The sequence below is a fragment of the Rhineura floridana genome, chromosome 10 (assembly GCF_030035675.1).
Source record: "Rhineura floridana isolate rRhiFlo1 chromosome 10, rRhiFlo1.hap2, whole genome shotgun sequence".
NCBI lineage: Eukaryota > Metazoa > Chordata > Lepidosauria > Squamata > Rhineuridae > Rhineura > Rhineura floridana.
The window spans coordinates 87,656,897-87,679,659 of NC_084489.1; the positions used below are offsets into that span (position 1 = coordinate 87,656,897).

The 22,763-nt window shown below is 45.9% G+C and overlaps 2 protein-coding genes across 18 annotated transcripts in view; one reads left to right on the plus strand and one right to left on the minus strand.

Moving 5' to 3' along the window:
• LOC133365151 (uncharacterized) overlaps positions 1–22,763 on the plus strand; it is a 45,045-nt gene that overhangs the window by 20,223 nt on the left and 2,059 nt on the right. For 11 of the 14 annotated variants that reach the window (XM_061586625.1, XM_061586615.1, XM_061586618.1 and 8 more), the window contains 9 exons: positions 4,782–4,877; positions 5,539–5,600; positions 7,197–7,334; positions 8,039–8,180; positions 12,195–12,380; positions 14,000–14,095; positions 15,452–15,527; positions 16,943–17,084; positions 19,892–22,259. In XM_061586625.1, coding sequence (XP_061442609.1) covers positions 4,782–4,877; positions 5,539–5,600; positions 7,197–7,334; positions 8,039–8,180; positions 12,195–12,380; positions 14,000–14,095; positions 15,452–15,527; positions 16,943–17,084; positions 19,892–20,124 — 1,171 coding nt within the window. In that variant the 3' untranslated portion in view covers positions 20,125–22,259. Of the gene's footprint in view, positions 1–4,781; positions 4,878–5,538; positions 5,601–7,196; positions 7,335–8,038; positions 8,181–12,194; positions 12,381–13,999; positions 14,096–15,451; positions 15,528–16,942; positions 17,085–19,891; positions 22,260–22,763 lie in introns of those variants that run through there. The other 3 variants (XR_009758114.1, XR_009758115.1, XM_061586626.1) reach the window with 3 other exon arrangements.
• Positions 21,851–22,763, minus strand: part of KIF9 (kinesin family member 9) — a 42,352-nt gene continuing 41,439 nt past the window's right edge. For all 4 annotated transcript variants that reach the window (XM_061586611.1, XM_061586609.1, XM_061586608.1 and 1 more), the window contains exon 21: positions 21,851–22,461. In XM_061586611.1, the coding sequence (XP_061442595.1) occupies positions 22,354–22,461 (108 nt within the window). In that variant the 3' untranslated portion in view covers positions 21,851–22,353. The remainder of the gene's footprint in view (positions 22,462–22,763) is intronic.

Consider the following 22,763-nt stretch of genomic DNA (forward strand, 5'->3'; position numbering starts at 1 on the left):
CATAAAAACCAACAACAAAAAATTCTATAAATACATTCAAAGCAGGAGACCATCTAGGGAGACAATTGGACCCTTGGATGATAAGGGAGTCAAAGGTGTACTAAAGAACGATAAGGAGATTGCAGAGAAGCTAAATGAATTCTTTGCATCTGTCTTCACAGTGGAAGATATAGGGCAGATCCCTGAACCTGAACTAACATTTGCAGGAAGGGATTCTGAGGAACTAAGACAAATAGTGGTAACAAGAGAGAAAGTTCTAAGCTTAATGGACAATATAAAAACTGACAAATCACCGGGCCTGGATGGCATCCACCCGAGAGTTCTCAAAGAACTCAAAGGTGAAATTGCTGATCTGCTAACTAAAATATGTAACTTGTCCCTCGGGTCCTCCTCCATGCCTGAGGACTGGAAAGTGGCAAATGTAACGCCAATCTTCAAAAAGGGATCCAGAGGGGATCCCGGAAATTACAGGCCAGTTAGCTTAACTTCTGTCCCTGGAAAAGTGGTAGAAAGTATTATTAAAGCTAGATTAAGCACATAGAAGAACAAACCTTGCTGAAGCAGAGCCAGCATGGCTTCTGCAAGGGAAAGTCCTGTCTCAGTAACCTATTAGAATTCTTTGAGAGTATCAACAAGCATATAGATAGAGGTGATCCAGTGGACATAGTGTACTTAGACTTTCAAAAAGCGTTTGACAAGGTACCTCACCAAAGGCTTCTGAGGAAGCTTAGCAGTCATGGAATAAGAGGAGAGGTCCTCTTGTGGATAAGGAATTGGTTAAGAAGCAGAAAGCAGAGAGCAGGAATCAACGGACGCTTCTCCCAATGGAGGGCTGTAGAAAGTGGAGTCCCTCAAGGATCGGTATTGGGACCTGTACTTTTCAACTTGTTCATGAATGACCTAGAATTAGGAGTGAGCAGTGAAGTGGCCAAGTTTGCTGACGACACTAAATTGTTCAGGGTTGTTAAAACAAAAAGGGATTGCGAAGAGCTCCAAAAAGACCTCTCCAAACTGAGTGAATGGGCGGAAAAATGGCAAATGCAATTCAATATAAACAAGTGTAAAATTATGCATATTGGAGCAAAAAATCTGAATTTCACATATACACTCATGGGGTCTGAACTGGCGGTGACCGACCAGAAGAGAGACCTCGGGGTTGTGGTGGACAGCACGATGAAAATGTCGACCCAGTGTGCGGCAGCTGTGAAAAAGGCAAATTCCATGCTAGCAATAATTAGGAAAGGTATTGAAAATAAAACAGCCGATATCATAATGCCGTTGTATAAATCTATGGTGCGGCCGCATTTGGAATACTGTGTACAGTTCTGGTCGCCTCATCTCAAAAAGGATATTATAGAGTTGGAAAAGGTTCAGAAGAGGGCAACCAGAATGATCAAGGGGATGGAGCGACTCCCTTACGAGGAAAGGTTGCAGCATTTGGGGCTTTTTAGTTTAGAGAAAAGGCGGGTCAGAGGAGACATGATAGAAGTGTATAAAATTATGCATGGCATTGAGAAAGTGGATAGAGAAAAGTTCTTCTCCCTCTCTCATAATACTAGAACTCGTGGACATTCAAAGAAGCTGAATGTTGGAAGATTCAGGACAGACAAAAGGAAGTACTTCTTTACTCAGCGCATAGTTAAACTATGGAATTTGCTCCCACAAGATGCAGTAATGGCCACCAGCTTGGATGGCTTTAAAAGAAGATTGGACAAATTCATGGAGGACAGGGCTATCAATGGCTACTAGCCATGATGGCTGTGCTCTGCCACCCTAGTCAGAGGCAGCATGCTTCTGATAACCAGTTGCTGGAAGCCTCAGGAGGGGAGAGTGTTCTTGCACTCGGGTCCTGCTTGCGGGCTTCCCCCAGGCACCTGGTTGGCCACTGTGAGAACAGGATGCTGGACTAGATGGGCCACTGGCCTGATCCAGCAGGCTCTTCTTATGTTCTTATGTTCTTATAACAATTATGCAGAACATTTATGTTGTAGCTTTAGTTTTGTATCTTAATTTCTGCCCTTGTTACTGCGATCCATGGCAGAGTCGTGGAAAAGGAGTGCTACTCTTCCCCTATCCTATTGAGAGGCCCCTCAGGGGCCTCTGTGGCTCCAGGGGCCCTTAGCCAGGGCCCGGCCTGGCCGCCCTTTGGGACTGGCCCTGGTTTATTTCACACAAAATATTTTACACCAATCATCTGTCTCAGTATAGGGCAGCTCCCAGTGTGTTCCTATGTTCCCCAGCCACTGGTATTCAGAGGCATGCTGTCTCTGATACCAGAGGTAGTATACAGCCATCACGACTCGCAGCTGTTGATAGTCCTCGCCCCTAGCCAATTAGCCAAACCGATCTCATGATTTCTTAGAACTTAGCCAGATTGCAGCAAAGTAATGTAAATTCCTTGCAACAATCCCCATTAGTAAATTATCTAGCTGGGCAGCCCGTTATTGTGTAGGTTTGCTTGCTAAATTAATTAACACCTGCAGGGAGATGCAGGAAGCTGCCTTATACTGAGTCAGACCATTGGTCCATCTGTTGTCAGCACAGACTGGCAGTGGGCCTCTCACGTGTCCTTCCTAGCTCTGTCTGGGATTGGATCAGGGACCTTTTACATGCAAAGGATATAAACCATTGTCTCCATTCATGCCTAAAGGGATAGAGTCAAATTTCTTGGTGACTTCTTAACTACCAAGGCCTTATCTAGCAAATCTTGGGAATTGTGGTTTGGAGACTAACCACTCATCAGCTAGCAGCCTGGTCCTTATCTCCTTTCCACAGAGGGCAAAACTTCTAAATTAGTTTAACTGTAAAATGTAGATATGGTCCCCAGATGGGAAAAGACCTCTTGCCTGAGATCTCAACTTCTTGGCTAGGTGGACCAGTAGCCTGACTCCATATAAAGAAGTTGAGCCATCTTTTCCCCTCCTGCTGTCATACTGAGAGAAGCCTAAGAATTAGGAAGCCCCAGTTCAAATATGAGCTCTGTCATTAACTCATTCATTCTCTCTCAGCTCTTGTAGCTACAATGTGGGGGATCAACATTCCGACTTTTCTTGCGGCGTGGTTGTTGGAAGGAGTACAGCTAGTTAATGCCTGTGAAGAACCCTGAACGCTTGGTAGTTTTATACAAATGTTACGTTTTTGTAGTAGCATTAGTAGTATACAATCTACCTCTGGGGCCTGGAGGAAAAGAGTTCCCTCCTAGTGTACACAGGACTAGTGGTGAGAAGGAACAAACGCAGTTGACCGAACTGCCTCCCCCACTCTTTTAAGGTTTAACATCAGGCAGATCTTCCCACCTCTATAGCATATCTCAGTAGCTGAGCCAGGAGGAACAAACTCAGAACTCTGGGTTTAAATTCAAATAAAAATGCGAAGATGTAATTCTGCATCCCTTCGGATGGACATAACTCCTGGAATTAGTCTAAGCAGCAACAGGCTTATAGAAACCAGAGATGGGAAGAGGCTGCTAAACCATCTTACTGAGTTTCTAGGAACCTGCGGCCCCCCAGTGGCTTTTGAATTGCAACCCCCATCAGCCCCGGCCAGCATGACCAGTGGCCAGGGATGGTGGGAGTTGTACTGTTCCAACAACATCTGGAGGGCCACAGATTCCCGTCTCTTTTGTTGTTGTTTTGTGCCTTCAAGTCGATTTCGACTTATGGCGACCCTATGAATCAGCGACCTCCAAGAGCATCTGTCATGAACCACCCTGTTCAGATCTTGTAAATTCAGGTCTGTGGCTTCCTTTATAGAATCAATCCATCTCTTGCTTGGCCTTCCTCTTTTTCTACTCCCTTCTGTTTTTCCCAGCATTATTATGTTTTCTAATGAATCATGTCTTCTCATTATGTGTCCAAAGTAGGATAACCTCTGTTTCATCATTTTAGCTTCTAGTGATAGTTCTGGTTTGTTCTAACACCCAATTATTTGTCATATCTTACACAACTCATATTTTGTGTGGGTTGTTAATGATGAAGAATTCTCCTTGTATTATGTTAAGTAAAACTGATTAAGCAAGTTCTGACCAGAAAGAGCCTCCCTGGAGTAAGTTGTGTTGTCTGCAGCCTCTTCTTTGTTTCGCCTTTAAATAGGCACCTGTTCTCAGCATCTCTCCAGCGCCAGTCCCGTGGGATCATGTCTGATCCTCGAGGGGCTGCCCTGGCTAAGCTGTGAACCCAGTTCTAAAAGCTGGCATTGACCTTCAAAGACCAAAGCAACCTGGGTCCAGGATACTTGAAGGAGTATCCCGATGCTTTAAGAGTATCCCCTCCCTTTGCAAAGTGAGGAGAAGGATGTGGGCTTGTGCCCAGCTCTAGAGAGGATCCCAAGCGGTCAGGGTACTCTCCGGTGGGAGCACTCACATTAGGGTTGCCAGGTTCTTGGCCTGAGACTGATCCTGTATCTTTAGGAGAAGAGAAAGTCAGCCAAGTGCAAGTAGACTTGTGGCATCTGTATTTATTTTATATATATATATATATATATATATATATATATATATATATATACAGAGAGACCAGATGGGAGACAAGTAGGGCAGACAGGAAAGGAGTTGAGTCCTAAAGCAATATCAGCACCCCTCCCCACAAATCATCATCAGCCTGCAAGACACTTTATATAATTATATAAAAAATAGGCCTCTGCTCCCAATGAGCTTACAATCCATGTTGCAACAGCACAGAGAAACTATCAGAGGGAGGCAAGAGAAATGAGGAATGACTGTAAGTGAAAGTTATAGGTGTCTTGGGATTTCTCCTAATGTGGGCTGCTGATGTCTCTTCTAGGTACCCGTTCCGCTCCCATGATGGCAAGCTGAGCGCTGTCTGTGTGGACAGTGAGCCCAAAGTGGTGAGGAAACTGCAGAAGCAAATCAAAAGAGGGTAAGAGGCAAATGGCTCCAGCTGTGCCACCCTGTGTGCCTTGGAAGCACAGGAGAGCAATGCAATGAATCTGTTTTCTGGGTTTATATAGGAGTGTCTTTTGTAGGACTCTTTATAAGAGTGGGAGAAATGTCTATTCCGTGGAGGCTGATAAGGGTGCATATAAAAGGGTGCGAGCCTTCTGTGAGATTGCACAGGCAGGGGGCAGGTGTGTATTTTCATAGGGCAGAAGTGGGGAACCTGATCTGGCCATTGGGCCAGAGCCCTCCCCTGCCCCTCGCAGGCCAATGGCTTCAGGTGTTGTTTGACTTACTTCAAAGCACCACATAGGGCTTGCAAAGAAATTCACTATCCTGACGTTCTCTGCTTCTTTTAAATGTTGGTCTCAAGTTTCTAGCCCTTATGGCTGCAGAAAGAGGTTTGGAAAGTTTTGAGCAGTGTCTGCTCAAGATTTCCAGCAGTGGTGAAATGTTGGAGGAAGAAGAAATGATGCAATATAAGCAATATATTCACATCTGCTTAACCTTGTGCAGGTAGTAAAAATCCACTTTTTTGGTGACTATCATCTTGTTCTTGTTCTTTTAGTGCACAGAACCCTGAATATAGTCTTTAACCTTTGCATTGTATCTTCTGTTTTTGTTTCCTCCACCCCCCGCCCCAGAGAATTCAGAGAGTCCAATCTCATCATGGGGAAGCAAGGAAGAGGCAACAATTGGGCTTATGGTGAGAGCCCCTGAGTTTCCCTGTGGTGGTGATGCTCCTGTCCATCCCTGCTGTTACTAAGGCCACGTCTGCATGGGCTGCTCTGAGCAGGTTTGATCCACTTTGGAGACCTGTGGGTCTGAACCGCAGTACTAGCACATCCTTTGCCAACCAGGTGCCCTCCAGATGTTTTGGGCTACAATTCTCATGAACCCCAGGCAGCACAGCTCCATAGGTGAAATAGGGATTGGGTTTGGGGAAATGGGAGTAGGGGGGAGCCCTGTAGGTTCTCTCCTGTCCCCGCATGCATTCTCCACCAAAGCATTCAAAAGGCAAGATGGCTCTTTTTCCCCCAGTGAAGGGTAAAATGATTTTGTGCTCTGCCACCCTAGTCAGAGGCAGCATGCTTCTGAAAACCAGTTGCCGGAAGCCTCAGGAGGGGAGAGTGTTCTTGCACTCGGGCCCTGCTTGCGGGCTTCCCCCAGGCACCTGGTTGGCCACTGTGAGAACAGGATGCTGGACTAGATGGGCCACTGGCCTGATCCAGCAGGCTCTTCTTATGTTCTTATGAGTAACACATTTGAGTAATGCTGTTACTTACTTACTTTAAGCCTGCAATAATGTCTTCCAATTTTAACAAATATTCAAAAATGATGCCGTTTTTTTTAAAAAAGCATAGCATAGCTTTTGTTACTATGGGTGTACCATTAGGAAAGAAATAATAATATGAAAGTTATTCTTTCGTATTTTTTCTGATTCAGAAGCTTCTTTTCCTTCAGTTCAGATCCTTCAGTTTTCTGACGTGTGTAAAAAGGGGCACAATGAAAATTAAACACTGGAAATTGTTTCAGTGTTTGAGGATGCAGATAGACACCATGGCTGGTTCTGAGGTTTCCTCCTCTTTTTTTGTAAAATGCTTTCAGGTTTTATGTACAGTCAAGTAGCGTATACATTTTGTTGAATAAATAAAATGAAATTTCATTGCCTCTGATTTCAAGTACTTCTGAAAATGATTGCATTCCTTGTCATACTCACTGGGGAGTAAGCCCCACTGAACACAGCAGGACTTACATTTGAGTAAACATTTCCAAGAGGAAACATAATGCTGAACTGAATAGTCCAACCCGCCCTCCAGTCTGTCACCCTCCTAGTGTTTGGAGTACAGCCACATCCTTGCTAGCTGGGGTTGTTGGGTCCAAAACATCTGGAGGGCACCAGGTTGGGGAAGGCTGAAATATACATTTATAGGGCAATCCTACATATCTTTACTTGGAAGTAATCAGCCAGCCAGATGCTTCTGGAAAGCTCAAATGCAAGGAAGGACATTGGAAGGGACCTTCCTGCCCTGTTGCTTGTCTCCAGCAGATGCTCTTATTTGGCACCCTGTCTTTGGAAATGGCCAATAAGCCAGTTTTCTTCCATTGCTACATTCCTTTGTTAAAAGCTGGCCAAGCTGGTGGCTATTGCCACATCCTGTGGTAGCAAATTCCATAATTTATGCGTTGGGTGCAAAAGAAGTGAAGAAGGCAATACCAGTTGTTAGATTAGATTTATGCCAAGGCTAGATTTGTCTTCCGCTGTTTTAAGTTAGGCTTGTATATGTTTTGCGGTTCACAGGTTATCATGGCGTCCGTTCAGAGAGCGAGCAAAGCTTGTTCAGTCGGACGATGGAGAGCCTGCGGAAGGAGGTGGAGCGCAAGGATTGCTACTGTGGGACGGTGCTGTTCCACAGTCTCAGTGGGGGCACAGGAGCTGGTGAGAACCTAGCTTGGACCAAAGTGTTTTTCCCTACCCGCACTAAGTTCACATACACACCGTCATACATTTAAAGCACCTGGCTCCCCCCCCCAATAATGCTGGGTATTATAGTTTACCCCTCACTGAGCTGCAATTCCAAGCATCCTTAACAAAGTTCCCAGGATTCTTTGGGGGGGGGAACCATGTGCTTTAAATTTATGTTGCCCCACAACACTGCTTAGAAGCTTATTGTTCAATTTGACATGGCGAGACAGCTCTAAAGAGAATCAACTAAAGGGCAAAATCCTTGCTGCCATTTGAACCAAACCTTTCAAACAGGTTTGGAGCAGTGAACCCAAAAGAACAGCCAAGAGCCTTATGGCACCTTGAAGAGTAACTAAGTCATCTTGGCATGAGCTTTTCACAGGCAACAGCTTATGTCATCAGATGCACCTGACAGAGTTAGGCTTTGGCCCACAAGAGCTTTTGCCACACTGACTTGCTTTGCACATAACTCTCCACCATGGTTTATTTAGCTACACTTTGTTTGATCACCTGAACCCCATCAAGCAGTTTAACCTATGGTTTGTTTACTGCCAGCAAACCACCATCAACTGAAGCCATGGTTTGTTGTTTGCTAACCATGGAGCCCTTTCTAAGGCACCATTTTTCCTGGCATAAAGCAATGTTAAACCCTATGTGTTGGGGTCTTCCCTCCCCAGGCCTGAGTTCCCGGTTGTGTGAAGCCATCAGAGAAGAGTATCCACTCGGTCATATCCTGTCTGTCTCAGTGGCACCGCACCAAGCTGGTGAGAGTCCTCTTCAGCACTACAATGCCTTGCTGTGCCTTTCTTGGCTCCAGAGGTGAATAAAGGAAACTTTATGTCTTATGAGGCTTGAGAGGTGAATTCAGAAAAGCAAAGATATTGGGTTGTAGGCAACAAAATTCTACTCAGGGTAGATCCACTGAAATTAATGTACATAGAAACTGATTGGTTCCCAATCGGAAAGGGTGTGAGACAGGGGTGTATTTTATCACCCTATTTATTTAATCTGTACGCAGAACATATCATACAGAAAGCAGGATTGGACCAAGATGAAGGAGGTGTGAAAATTGGAGGGAGAGATATCAATAATTTAAGATGTGCAGATGATACCATACTACTAGCAGAAGCCAGTAATGATTTGAAATGAGTGCTGATGAAAGTTAAAGAGGAAAGCACAAAAGCAGGACTACAGCTGAATGTCAAGAAGACTAAAGTAATGACAACAGAAGATTTATGTAACTTTACAGCTGACAACGAGGACATTGAACTTGTCAAGTGTTACGAAGGGACCTTGAACTTCCTCGTGAGTGTAGCTCCCTAGAAATGCAAGTTCCCCTATTAAGAGAGCAGCAGGATCTTTGGCTGGAGTTATCCGCACGTCGCCCCCAGAGCATGTATAAATTTACCTTTAACCCAATGACACACACACTGAAAGTAAAATAAAGAGTGGTTTTATTAAGAGAAGGAACAAGGAAAAATATTGCTATATACAATTACAGTTTTAACAATGAGCAGCTTTCTAACTATGATTCATTCATTCAGCAACACTGGATAGACTAAAGCAAAGAGACTGACCCTATGAACACTTTCACATTAAGCTCACCCACACAGAAAGACAAAGGAAAGAACAGGCCCAGAAGTTGCATATACCTTTCCTGGAGAGCTGCTGCCAGACTAAGGCTGCCAGAGACTTTCGTTTCTAGCCCAATGAGCCAAAAGCTCCGCCCTTTGTAACCAGCGCCAGATTTGAAAGTTCTCACCCAAATCCATAGCTCTGAAATTGTCCCAAAGATGCTAGTGTGCGTTGTTGGAGCCCTCCAGAAGAGGAACTGAACTCCTAACTCCTCATGTTTTATACCTTTTCCTAACTAAACTGACTCCAATGTAAATGTGACCAGGAAGATGTGAACCAACCCATTTCCTGATAAGTTCCCAGATAATAGGTGTGATCTCCCTGCTGTAGATTCCTGATGATTCCTAAAGGTTACGAATTATCATAATCCTTATGTAAAACCATTTCTTTGTTTGAAAGGAGCGCCTGATTCTTCCTGGGCAACATTCCCCAAATATCCATAGGAGACAGGAAGTCTATACCCTCAGGCTTTTACGATATGTTCTCAGGGGTCACAGAGAGGCTTTCCAGGAATCTTTGCTGTTGCAGGTTTTCCAAACTCTGGTTCACTGAGGTGAATCAAAGATTAAAAATTCCCAATATTTGATTCCTTACACAAGGATTATCAATACCTCGGCACAGTCATTAACCAAAATGGAGACAATAATCAAGAAATTAGAAGAAGGCTAGGACTGGGGAGGGCAGCTATGAGAGAACTAGAAAAGGTCCTCAAATGCAAAGATGTATCACTGATCACTAAAGTCAGGATCATTCAGACCATGGTATTCCCAATCTCTGTGTACGGATGTGAAAGTTGGATGGTGAAAAAAGAGGATAAGAGAAAAATCAACTCCTTTGAAATATGCTGTGGGAGGAAATAATTGGGTGTTAGAACAAATCGAACCAGAACTATCACTAGAAGCTAAAATGATGAAACTGAGGTTATCATACTTTGGACACATCATGTGAAGACATGATTCACTAGAAAACACAATAATGCTGGGAAAAACAGAAGGGGGTAGAAAAAGAGGAAGGCCAAACAAGAGATGGATGGATTCCATCAAGGAAGCCACAGACCTGAACTTACAAGATCTGAACAGGGTGGTTCACGGCAGATGCTACTGGAGGTCGCTGATTCATAGGGTCACCATAAGTCGTAATCAACTTGAAGGCACATAACAACAACGTTAGTTGTGGAATGTTGGCTACGATCCATTATATGTCGGTTTGTTCTGCTCCTCTGTATACTCCTGATGCAGGGCATTGTATCCAAGCCTACAAGGTCCCTCTTTGTGATTCTCAATTTGACCTCATGGAGAAGATTAAGGCCACCTATTCATATTTGAAACCAGCTGGATACGTTTATTGTGTCAAGGCAGAACTGGTCCTTCTGCCTACCAGGAGATCATGACACATCACCTACCTTTCAGTGTTTTCCAGGGAGAACAGCATATATGGGTCGCAAGGAAACATTGGTGCGAAACTTCTTTTATGGGCTGGGAGGGGAAAGTGGGTTGGGGAGGGTATGAAAAAAGGGGAAGGGTGAAGAAAGGGGGAACAGATTGCATCCTTTGTTGTGTAGGCAAATTGATATAAGGAGGAAGGGGAAGAAATTCATAAGCTACTTCAGCCTTCCCCCAACCTGGTACCCCCCAGATATTTTGGACTACAGCTCCCATCAGCCCCAGCCAGCATGTGCTGGCTAAGGCTGATGGGAGCTGTAGTCTAAAACATCTGGGGGGCACCAGGTTGTGGAAGGCTAAGTTAGATATTTACAATACATTTACATTTTTCTTTAGCTTGCAGCAATGAGATTTTTTTTAAAAAAATATTAATTATGATATTATTATACCACCTTTCACCACAAGGGAGCAGGGCACTACATGACAAAATAAAACACCACAAACAGATGTTCCACAGCCATGGAGCCACCACCAAAAAGTCTGTTCCATAGACCTCCTCACTGCACACTTCATTCAGAGCAGGGACCACCAAGCGAGCCTCCCCTGCTGATCAAAATGAACAGGCAGGTTGATATGGGAGGAGGCATTCTCTTGCTGCATGCCATTGTGTTGTAAACCCAAACTCTCAAAGACCTTTGCTTTCAGGAGGTTAGGGGGTCTTCTCTCTCATGACCCTGCAGTTCTGAAACACTCTTGGCACAGAGGCCCCCCAGCCCACCATCCTGTGCCACTTTTTAAGCTGTAGCTGGGACCCCCTCCCTTCTCTGGGTTTCTAAAAGTGATGTTTGGAAGATTTTGCCATTACTGTCCTTTTAATGTATTTTTTAAAATCATGTTTTAACGGTGTTTGTCTCTGTATGCCACCTTGATTATGGAAATAGACAGGCATTTTCCAAATGTATAGTCATATAGTTATTTATACAGCACATTTCCCGCAAGTTTCTGTTTGAAGCAGATTATGAAAAGTATCTGAGTATAAAACTACAATAACCATAATATGTAATTAAAATTGTAATACTGCTACAGCACTGCTGAACCGTTCAACCGTTAACAATTCATTTAAAATATACAAAAGGCATAAAGCTGACCAAATGGCCAATTAATATCCCAAAGTAGCCTGAAATCTGGTAAAAGTAGTGACTAGCACCTCCCTCCTCCTCCCGCTTTATCCCTAGACCAGAAACACCCCTCTAAGTTCTTCTGGTTGCTACTCCCTTATAAAACCTTCTAGCGTAGGAAGGTGGAGCACAGCAAGTGAAAGCAGCCAGCCCCTAACAGCAAATCCAGTCTCTGTCTCCTGCCCCAGCTGGCCTTGACCGACAGCAGGACCTTCTCGGTGTTGGTTCCTGCTTGAGGAACGCCCTCCTTGGTGCGCTGCATCTGCCTCCCTCATTACTGACTTTCAGGAGAAGATTTAAAACATTCATCTTTACCCAGGCATTTGAGGGCTGATAGATTACTGGCCATAGCAACCAAGTAATTAATAACTGTGAGGGTATGTGATATACTTTTAAATGTTTTTTGATGAGCTACCACATTTTAATTTTTTTTAGACGGTTTTTAAAATGTCTTAAATATGTTTTTATTTTCTATTGTACTGTTTTAACATTTTGATATTTGCCACCCTGGGCTCCTTTATTTATTTATATGGTGAGAATGGGTTATTATAAACATAAATTATAAACATTATTATTATAAACATTCAGTGAATCTAATATAGCAGAAAGGTCACTGGCCTTGCTTTGCCTCCTACCAGATATGCAGACGGTGTCCTTCTGTTTCATAACGATGAGGCATTGAAGCGGGCAGCGGCTGTGGCAGCTTTGCAGAGAAAGGACGTGCCGGAAGCCTCAGGCCAGGTCTCCCTCTCAGCCATGAATTCCTACATCGCTTCCTGCCTCGCTGGTCTTCTCTGTCCTCTCAAGATCTTCACGACACAAAGGTAAGCTCAAGGCAGATGCCTGGAACAGGTACTTGCTGTCAGGAAGCATGAGTCCCACAGCCCGGGCCAATGTCTTGGCGTAGTAGGTGCCAAGCAGCCAGGATGAAAACCAACCTTGCAGGTAGCATGCTGCCACCACTCCTTAAATACACTCACTCTTGGGCCGGGAGGCTCCCAAGCTGTACACCGGATTCCCTTTGAGTGAGCTCAAAACGTCCGTGGGGAAGGGCCGTGGCTCAGTGGCAGAGCATCTCTGTTGCATGCAGAAGGTCCCCGGTTTGGTCCTCAGTGGCATCTCCAGGTAGGACTGGGAGGGAATCCTGCCTGAAACCCTGCAGAGCCACAGCCAAGCAGCGTTGCAGACAATGTGGAGCTAGATGTGCCCTGACTCAGGGTAGGGCAGCTTGCTGTGTTCAGGGCCATCTGTCCCTTGAGCCTCAAAGGTTTCTTGGTTGCAGTTTGACCAAACAGCCAGGACTGGATTTGGTACCAAACTCTCATTCAAGGAAACATACCAAATGATAAGAGGCAGGCTTATTATTTAAAAATATAGCTGCATACAAGAAAAGCCCATATATACAAGTAAGAAATATAAACAGATGTCATGAAATACCAGAGTACATTTCGGGAATTACAGAACAAGAACGTAAAAGAGCAAAGCTTGATTGCCTGCTCTAAATACAGGCCACTTTTAGAGCCAATGGCCCCCACAAAATAGGGTTGCCAGGTTCAGGGCCTGAGACTGATCCTGTATCTTTAGGAGAAGAGAAAGTCAGCCAAGTGCAGGTGTTCTTGCAACCCTGTAATGGGAAAAACTGCAAGGTGGAATTCTCCCTTCCCCCTGCACTCCTTTTAAAGATACAGAAGACCTCTTGGTTCCAATGGAGAATTCCACATTGTGGTTTTTCCCATTACAGGGTTGCAAGAACACCTGCACTTGGTTGACTTTCTCTTCTCCTAAAGCTACAGGATCAGTCTCAGGCCCTGAACCTGGCAACCCTGCCACAGAACCAGCAAGCAGCAGAGCATCTCCACAGGTGTCAGGAACCAAGACGGGCATCGAGCCTTGAGGCAAAATGTTGGGCAGGGAACAAAGAACCCAAATCACTTTGATAGAAAGGGCCTAGCAAACAGAGATTGGGTGGACATGGGATTTCACCCCAGAGGCATGTGGTCCAGTTAGCAGAGCTACCACAATGGCCTTGAAGTGCAGCTCGTGCCAAGATAATACAAGTGGAGAAGATGAGCTTATAGCCAATTAGCAGGGAAGAACTTGGGAAAAGCTTTCTTCACACAGGCCAACTCTCTCACCCAGAATTCTGAGCCCAATAACCATTTTCTGAGCCAAGAAATCCTTTCATAGATTCATAGAATCATAGAATAGTAGAGTTGGAAGGGGCCTATAAGGCCATCAAGTCCAACCCCCTTTCCTTGATGCTTCTGCTGCCCTTCCTGGTGGCCTCTTGCTACTCCAGTGCATTCTTTGAGGCTTTAGCATCTGCACAAACATATGTGCCCGAGCCAGCCTTCCCCAACCTGGCACCCTCCTGGTGTTTTGGCCTACAACTCCCATCAGCTCCACCAACACAGCCGTCTATCTTGTGACCCTTGCTTTGCAGTGGGGTGACCATGGGGATGGAGCCCTGGCAGCTACTGAGGACTATCTGTCCTATGCCAGCCCTCAAGTTCCTTCATGCTGCTCAAGCCAGCACAAGGTAAGAGCAGAGGCCTCCTGAGGACCAAAGGATGCCAGTTGTTCCTTGAGCCTCTTGCCAACGCCAGCCCACAGAGGGATTTTAGCATCTCTTAAACTCATGCTTTGTCTCACTGGGCCCTTAGAGCAACCGCTGCCAGACACAGACATTGTCCTAGTGAGCTTCTCCAAGGATAAGAGGCCAAAAGAAACTGGGCTCCATTTGGCGTTGTATCCCTTCTGCAGAGACCCAGTCCTGGGAGCTCCTCTCCAGGACAAAACTTCAGGGCCAGTGTGAGTTCACAGGTGGCATGGCAAAGGGGCAGTTTTCAGCACCATTGCCTCAGAAGGAATAAGGGGTTTACAGCTCCTGGATTGGCAAGAAAGAAACCTTTACTGGCTAGGCCTGTCTTAGCTAGCCTGAAGAGAGATGAGAGTTGGGGGTGGGTCTCAGAAGCAGCACATAAACAAGGGCTCCTTTTAACCTCAGCTACACACTACACACACACATCGCCACAGTTAAGAAGCAACAGAAGATAGGAAACTTTGGCAGCCGTGCTGGGTGAGAAATGGCAGCATCCTTCTCCCGTGTGGTTTTTAATAGTTTTCTGCCATCAGCATATGTCTAGTAATTTTGAGAGAGATCAGTCAGCGTGTGATGAACAGCAAGATGAGCTGTTTTAGATCATTCTGTTTTTATTTGTGCAAAGAGCTGTTAAAAATTCTGCTTTGGCTGCAAGTGGGTGGCCTCCTACTGGGCTATAGATTTCTGCTCTTTATTTTTAGGAATCCCCTTCTGGAGAAGCTTTTTTTAAAAAAAACGTAAGCTAGCTAGCTGTTGGCCAGTCAGTGATGAGATGGGAGTGCAAGACCTTTTCTCCTGGCCAGTCACAATAGCCACAAAAACTGGTGCTGGAAAGGACAAGGAGGAGCCTCCCCTGCTAAATTTACCAGTCTAAGAAAGACCGCTATGGACCACGGAATGAGCCATGATGGCTCCGTTCTGCCTCTGAATGCCAGTTGCTCAGGTCCTGCTTGCAGGCATCCCAGAAGGCTTCAGGGTGTTGGACTAGATGGAGGTCCCCACTGGCCTGATCCAACTGCAGGGGCTCTTCTGATGTCCTAAAGCTTGTTAGTTGTATGGGTTAGGGATGTGGCTCAGTGGCAGAGCACTTGCTTTGCAGACAGACCGTTCCAGGTTCAATCCCTGGCATCTCCTGGTAAGGCCAGAAATGTCCCCTCCCTGAAACCCTGAAGAGTTGCTGCCAGTCAGTGTGGACAGTAGCTAGGTGGACCATTGGTCTGCCTCATTCTAAGGTAGTTCCCTCTGTGTAGGATTAGCTTTGTGGTGATTGGAGTTTGCATTTTAATTCCCCAGGGGAACAGTGTTTTGGGACAGCCTGGCATCTTCTGTGGTGCAGCCATTGCCTCGTGAATCTCTTGCTGGAAACCCTGTATCCTTTCGCCACCATCAGTGCAACATCACGTGTGGGGTAGTAAATTAAGCAGCTTGTGCTTCTCTGCCTCTGGGGATTTGCCCAGTGCTGGCTGCAGTGCGGTGTTCAGAGGAAGGCCTCTGTCTTCAAGTGGCCGATTGCAGGTAAGAGAAAGGCAGCTGGTTCTTTGGTTCGCTTGCAACAGGCAGCTGGGATACACATTTGGAAGTAGCAAACTCTTGGGATCTGTCCCAAGGTGGTTTCAAAGAACGAATACAAGAGCAAGCACAGAAAAAAGAGGGGCAAAGGAAGAGACAGAATAGCAGACTATAGCTATACAGTGATTTCAATTGCTTAATAAATGATACTGGTAGCCCATATACTAAAAAAAAAAAGGTAAAATCCTAAAGGCAAATCCACAATCATATTCTTTCCTCCAAGGAGCTCAAGGCAGCACACTTCCTGCTCCATTTTACCCTCACAGCAACCCTGTGAGACAGGCTAGGCTAAGAGAGAGTGACTGGCTCAAGGTGACGCATGGCAGAATGGGGATTTGAACCCAGGTTTCCCCAGCCCTAAGTGCTCTAACCCAAGGATGGGGGGACCTTTTTCAGCTCAGGGGCCGCATTCCCTTCTGGACAGCCTTCTGGGGGCCACATGCCAATGGTAGGTGGGGTCAGAGCCAAAAGTGGATGGAGCAACAAATGTTGATTTACAGTAGACTAGTTTCAATACACACTCCCACGTGCATCCCTCTCTGTCCTCCATCCTAGACAAGCAAGAGCTGTTAGCACAATTCAAGGACACAGTCCAGCCAGGCAAAATCACACAAGGAGAGTGTGAAGCAGTTTTGGGGAAAGGGTGTGACCCTGAGGAAGAGTCCGGAGGGCCAGATAGAGAGGTCTGAAGGGCCACATTCACCCCTGGACCTGAAATCCCCCTCCCCTGCTCTAACTACTCCACACTGTTGTGGCAGGGCAGAGGAAGGAACAGTCTCATACACAGGTTGACCCTTAGATAAAGTCTCTGAGATGTCGGACCAGATTTATCTGTGATTTATTTATTTATTACACTTACATCCCACCTTTCCTCCACAGAGCTCAAAGCGACGTATGTAGTTCTTCTCTTTGTCCATGTTATCCCTACAACCCTGTGAGGTAGGTTAGGCTGAGAGACTGTGACGGGCCCAAGGTCACTCAACCAGCTTCATGGCCGAGTGGGGATTTGAACCCTGATCTCCCAGGTCCCAGTCTGACACTCTAACCACTATGCCACACGGGCTCCCTCTGCCTGCTCTAATGAATCCTTGGTTCCTCAGGAATGTCCAGTAGATTCAAGTTCTGGGGAGGGGCATCATGCTGGAGTGGAGGGGGCAGGGAACAAAGGTTTTCCCATCTTCCTTGTGCCTTGGTCCTTAGCAGGCTCGCTGGCAGCACCGTAGCACTGCCGTGCTCGCCGTGGCCCGTGGCCCCCGGGAGGATGCCTTTCTCATAAGCCGCAGTTTGGTGCTGAGGAAGTTGAAGCAAGGCTACCGCTGCGTCTCGTGGAACCCTTTCCCTGCCACTTACTGGACGGGTCAGTCTTGCAAGCCTGACTTCTTGAGTCTTCCTAGATGATCTGTTGTTGTTGTTGTCGTCGCTAACTGAATGTATACAGCCCCCCCCTCCCAATAACATATATTTTCTCTGAGCAGCTCACAAAACAGACACCACAGCAATATAGAATGATAAAAGCTATTGGAAAGTAAAAATACAATTAAAACACAATTTAAAGCGACCTGGCCGTAAGACATGAGTAACTTAATAGGCCTGGGGGAACTACAAGAATGCAAAGATTGCTCCAGGAGAACCTCTTTAGGAAGGCTGTTCCTTAACGGGGTACCACATTGTTTGGGGATATTCAGAGAAGAGTGCCTTGTTTCCTGCTTATCATCTCGGGTGTTAAGACAGGCAGAGGGGGGCCCTCTTGGTAATTCCACCACCCTCAGAAGTTTGGGTGATGGCAGCCAGGGAGAAGGCATTCCTGTGTCACTCACAAAGCTGCAGAATGCCCTCCCTAAAGAGGCGCATCTGGTACTTCCATTATGTTGCTTCCATTAGATGCTGAAGACATACCTCTTCACCCTGGCCTTTGACACCCGAGATAAATATTTCAGTACCCGCTCTATTATATTGATTGTAATCTGTTTTAATATTGTATTTTTACATAGTTTTAACCCACCCTGGGACCTCACATGAAGTGTGGGAAAGAAATCTAATACATAATAATTGTCTTAAGGTTTGGGTAGGTGCAGGCAACCTGATCACAAAGCTTTAAAGGTTAAAACCAGCACAGTCCAAAGCTGAACTTAGTTTTTACCAAACAGGCCAACAATTCTGGGCCCTCAGAAACCTAGAATCTAGGAAGGGAAATGCATAATAATTATTCCAGTGACACAAAAAGAAGCTGAACAAACAAAGGACCATTTGAAAGGGGTTTTGTTTAATGAAACATTTTCTTGCATGCATAAAAAGCAACAGTTCAGAAGCAGAAGACAAGAAACACTGCGCTCTCTGTCGATGAGGTTGCCATCTTTAATAAGCAAAAAGCAGTGCAACTTCCTCAATTAAGAAAATCCAGATAAACACACCTGTTTCTTGGGGACCAATTTTCAAGGGCTGAACAAAGATGTGCACAGTATCTAAAACTGCTCGGCATCATACTGGCATGGTCTCGCTGTCCTGAGAGAAAGGGATCCTCCACCTTTCCTTTACATATCTGGGGGTCACCTACAACCTATGTGTGAGATTCATGCAAGCCAGAAGCCTGCTTTTATACAGCCTGCATACTTGCAGGAGTACTGAAAGTTTCACATTTCACCTGAATGAAAGAATTTAGTTCCTGGCCCTTAACGGTTACAGAGAGGGATGTAGAAATGTGATGGCCAAAACATGAAGGTCAGAATCAGCCATGAAGCTCAGCTGGTTTAACCGTGTGTTGGAATGTGGCTCAACTCTTTTAGATTTCAAAGATTAATCGGATAACAAGGGTGGTGCAATTGTCTATGCAAGTTGTCATTTGGTCATGAACAAAATTTTACAAATTGTTCATTATAGGTAAATTAGCCACCATATTTGATATAAACAAACTGCCCTCCTAACAGGAAGTTCAAGCATGTCGATTCAGGACTATTCCAAATTATTGCTATCTGTGAGCACCTTGGCTTTGTTTCCAGGGACAAAGTGATCCTAGGACACTTTAGATATGTTGTTGGACTCCAACTCCCATCGGCCCCAGCCAGCACAGCCAAATGCTCAGGGATGAGGGGAGTTGTAGGCCAAAACATCTGGAGGGCCCACCATTCAGGGAAGGCTATTTTAGACATGCTATTACTAAAAATAGCTCTTGGGTCACTGTGTTTTCATAACAATTCACAAACTCCACCCTACTTTCCAAACTCATATAACTGACTAGGTAGAGCCAGGTGAGACCCATGCCTGAAGGCCTGGAGGGCTGCAACGCGTCCTTGTAGACAATACTGAGTTAGATGGACCAATGGCCTGGGCTGGTACAAAGCAACTTCCTGTATTGCTGAATTGTTTTATGTGTTCAGTTACCCCAAGTTGAAAATCAGGAGCTCCTCTCTCCAGGGAGGAGCTTCTCTCACTTTAACCCCCACATTTGTTTTGTTGCTCATAAGGTGAGGACAGAAGCGAAATAGAATAGGGGGCTGTATAAAGAAATCCTGTGTGAGCCCCCACCCCCGATCTCCAGGAGGCAACCAGCCCAGCTGATGTAATTGCACCTGACATGTCCTGGTGGTGAACTTTCCATGCTGCTGCCACGTCCTGCATAATTACTGAGAGCACCTTGCCCATGACTCTATGCACAAGTTATTAGCCTACATGTTTTACTAGCTTGCCTTCTCTCACCTATCTCAGTTAGTCCATGCATGACACATCAGTGACCTCTCTTAAATTTTACAAACGTTTCCCTTCCTTGGTTGCTTGGAGGTACTTTTCATTCACCTTGAGTCACCAGGCATATGGCTGTTTTTGAAGTCCAGCAAACAGGAACCTACGCTTGAGCTGGCATCTAAGAGCTTATTATTCCCAGCCCCCCTTTCCCCAAATGCATTGTGTGCGTGTGTCCCCCTGCACAAGCACATGCTTCTTCGTATATTATATCAGGGTAGTGTACAACAACATAAAACCATTAAAAAAGAGCAGCCTTCGCAACCTTGGTGCCCTCTAGATTTTTTAGGACTACAACTCCCATCAGCCCCAGTCATCATGGCTGCTGGATGGGGCTGATGGGAGTTGTAGTCCAACAACCATGGCACCAGGTAGGCAAAGGCTGGTTTACAGCTTGAGATCCTTAACACTCTCTGGTCCTTCCTGCAGACCCCACCAGTCTTGTGGTGCCAGGACACCATGGCCACAGCCTGACTGTCTGTGCCAACCACAGCAGCTCAGCTGACCTCCTGCAGAGGGTGGAGCAGCGGGCACGAGTGATGTACAAGAGCAATGCTTTCCTGCACTGGTACTGGAGGCATGGGTGCAACGAAGGGGATTTTGAGCAAGCCTTTGAGACCCTTCGCTCCGTCCTGGAGGATTACAGCCACCTTGGAGACTGACTCTCACTGACCTGGAACCTCTAACAGAGCACCTTGTAACACTTTGAGGGTCACCAAGGAGCGACGCCCAGGGAAATACCGAGTGGAAGAATGTGTCCACGCACACAGTAGACCGCATGGCTGTGTAACGGCACAAAAGGAGTTGGGCCTGTCTCTCAATTGTACATTTGGAGCCCCTTAGACTGTACCTTTTACAGACTTCCTTTCCCCACACAGGAATGCTTTTGGAATGATTCTCGAGGGGCAGGGGAAAGTTGCATGGAAGATGTGAAGGCAGAACAGGTCATCTACGTAAAACTCTTTGGGCATGGCTGTGACATTTGTGGCCCTCTAAATGTTGGTAGATCTCAAGTCCCATCAGCCTTAGTATGGCTAATGGTCAGGGGTGGCAGAAGATGTAGTGCGATGGCATCTGGGGGATCACAGGTTCCCCATCCCCAAAGTAAGGGAGATGTCCAAAATTTAGTGTCCTCCTTGCAGACTTTCCCTGGAAGAAATACGTATCCTTCTGTGAGAATCCACTGTCAAAACTCCTCCCCCCCAGCAAAACATTGTTAAGAAGATCCAGCAACAATTCTGAGCAGGAAATCCTTCGTGTAGGGCAATCTTTGCCAACCTGCCGCCCTCAATATGTCGTTTGGACTACAACTCGCAGCAGCCGTAGCTGGCTGGGGCTGATAGGAACCGCAGTGCAAAACATCTGGAGGGTGCCAGTGAGCAGAGGCTGGCATAGGGGGCTGGCAACTGATGGGCCATATGACTCCACCAGCCAACTCCAGAGGCAAAAGGTAAGTGGGTGAGTAGAATATGTGGGCAATAAGATTTTGCTCCAAACTCTTTGGAAGGGGCTGGGGGCTGGGCTTGGCCTACCATCTTCTCAGAGTAGTCCTCCAACAAGACTAGTTGCTCACCACAATGTCAGGCCCTGTAGCATTAGGGTTAGTGCAATCATAGTTATGGATTTCAGTGGCTATCTTTGGCTATCTACTCCAAACACTTAAACGGTCTTTAATTAAGAGCACTCCTATACTTCTAATATAGGGGCCACCAACCTTCTGGGGCCCATGGGCACATCTGCAAACTACAGAGGCTATCATGGGTGCCACATGCACACTGCAACCAAGCACACACCACAACCTATCCTATTCGGCACTTTGGTGGCCTCTCTTCTAAGAGTTTGGTAAATGGGTTTCAATAGACATAACAATCCCCTTCACAGTACTGCTGTGAAAGAAATAGCTCTACCTGTCCATCATCTTCCTGTTGGTTTCTAGGGGCACAAAAGCGCCTTCAAGGCCAGGGCTTGGCTGTGCTAATCAAGAGGAAGATCTCAGCTCTCCTTCTCCAAGAGCAGACACAGTCCATTTCAGATCATCGCTTCATTAAGCTACCTCTCCAAAGTGAGCTGTTTAATGAAGTTTGAAGACCCGAGCCCCCTATTCTAGCCTTTCCTTGACAACGTAGGAAGGGCATCATCTAAAATCGGCATTCTGCTCTCTTCAGAAGCCCTTGGAACACCACCTAGCAAGTGGCAGGAAATTTCTCTCCTAAGATTGCAGAAGTAGCATAATTGATAAAAGCATACACTTCAAAACAAAACCATGCAAATTCTTCTGCAGAGGGGAAAAAATGGTCACGATGGAATTCCTCCCCACCACCACCACGCTGCTGAGAGCTGCACTCCCACCTCTCTTTCCCAAGCAGTACCCTTAGGTGCTCTGGTAAACATGAGAGGGGCTGCTCCTGCATCAGCCTTCTCCAACCTCCTGACTTCAGCTCCCAGGAGCAACTTCTCCTTGGGCAATCCCAGATTCGTTGCATTACCTATGAGAACACCCAAATGATCAAGCCAGGCTTGCAGTCTGTTTTGCTTTTTGTGAAGTGAAACGCTTAAGTCCTAGCCTGCGCTCCTTCCCTCTTGCCTTCTACAAATCTACCTATCACACTCAAGCCCCTGCCAGCAGAACTCAAGGTCTTCTTCCTCCACTTTCAGAAATCTATGTCCTATCTTACTAAGTTATTGTCAATCTCGGTTAATACCAATTGGTGAAATGAGGTTTATAAGCAGTGTATTCGTAAAGAATGATGATTAGTAATATTGATCCCCCAGAGGTTTATTATGCTATCTGTTTACCTATCCTGAAAATAAAACTTATGTTGGTTTGTGCTTCGAGGTCCTTTTCTTGAGTACCACTCGTAAGAAAGAAGACATGACTCATTCCGTCTCTGTTACATGGTGCTGAGAACAGAGGGGGGCTTGTTCTTCACCGCAGCTTGGACAGATCCAGGCTTCGTCCTCATTTGCTCCAGAGCAGACATGGCCCGTGAGTACTTGTGCTTTCAAACAGAAAAGGAGAAGTGGCTGTTATTTCTGTGGCTTCAGTTCTTGTGGAGGCACAAGCACTCTTCTGAAGGGGCATAAAACTTTTCAGGCACAACACCTGCAGATGAGTGTCCCTCTTTGGGGGTTTTGATTGCTTTTCTTTTCTTCTTTGCATGGGTGTGGAATTGAACTGAACCAATGACCTGGAGAGGTAGTGGGCTCTCTGACACTGGAGGCATTCAAGAGGCAGCTGGACAGCCATCTGTCGGGAATGCTTTGATTTGGATTCCTGCATTGAGCAGGGGGTTGGACTCGA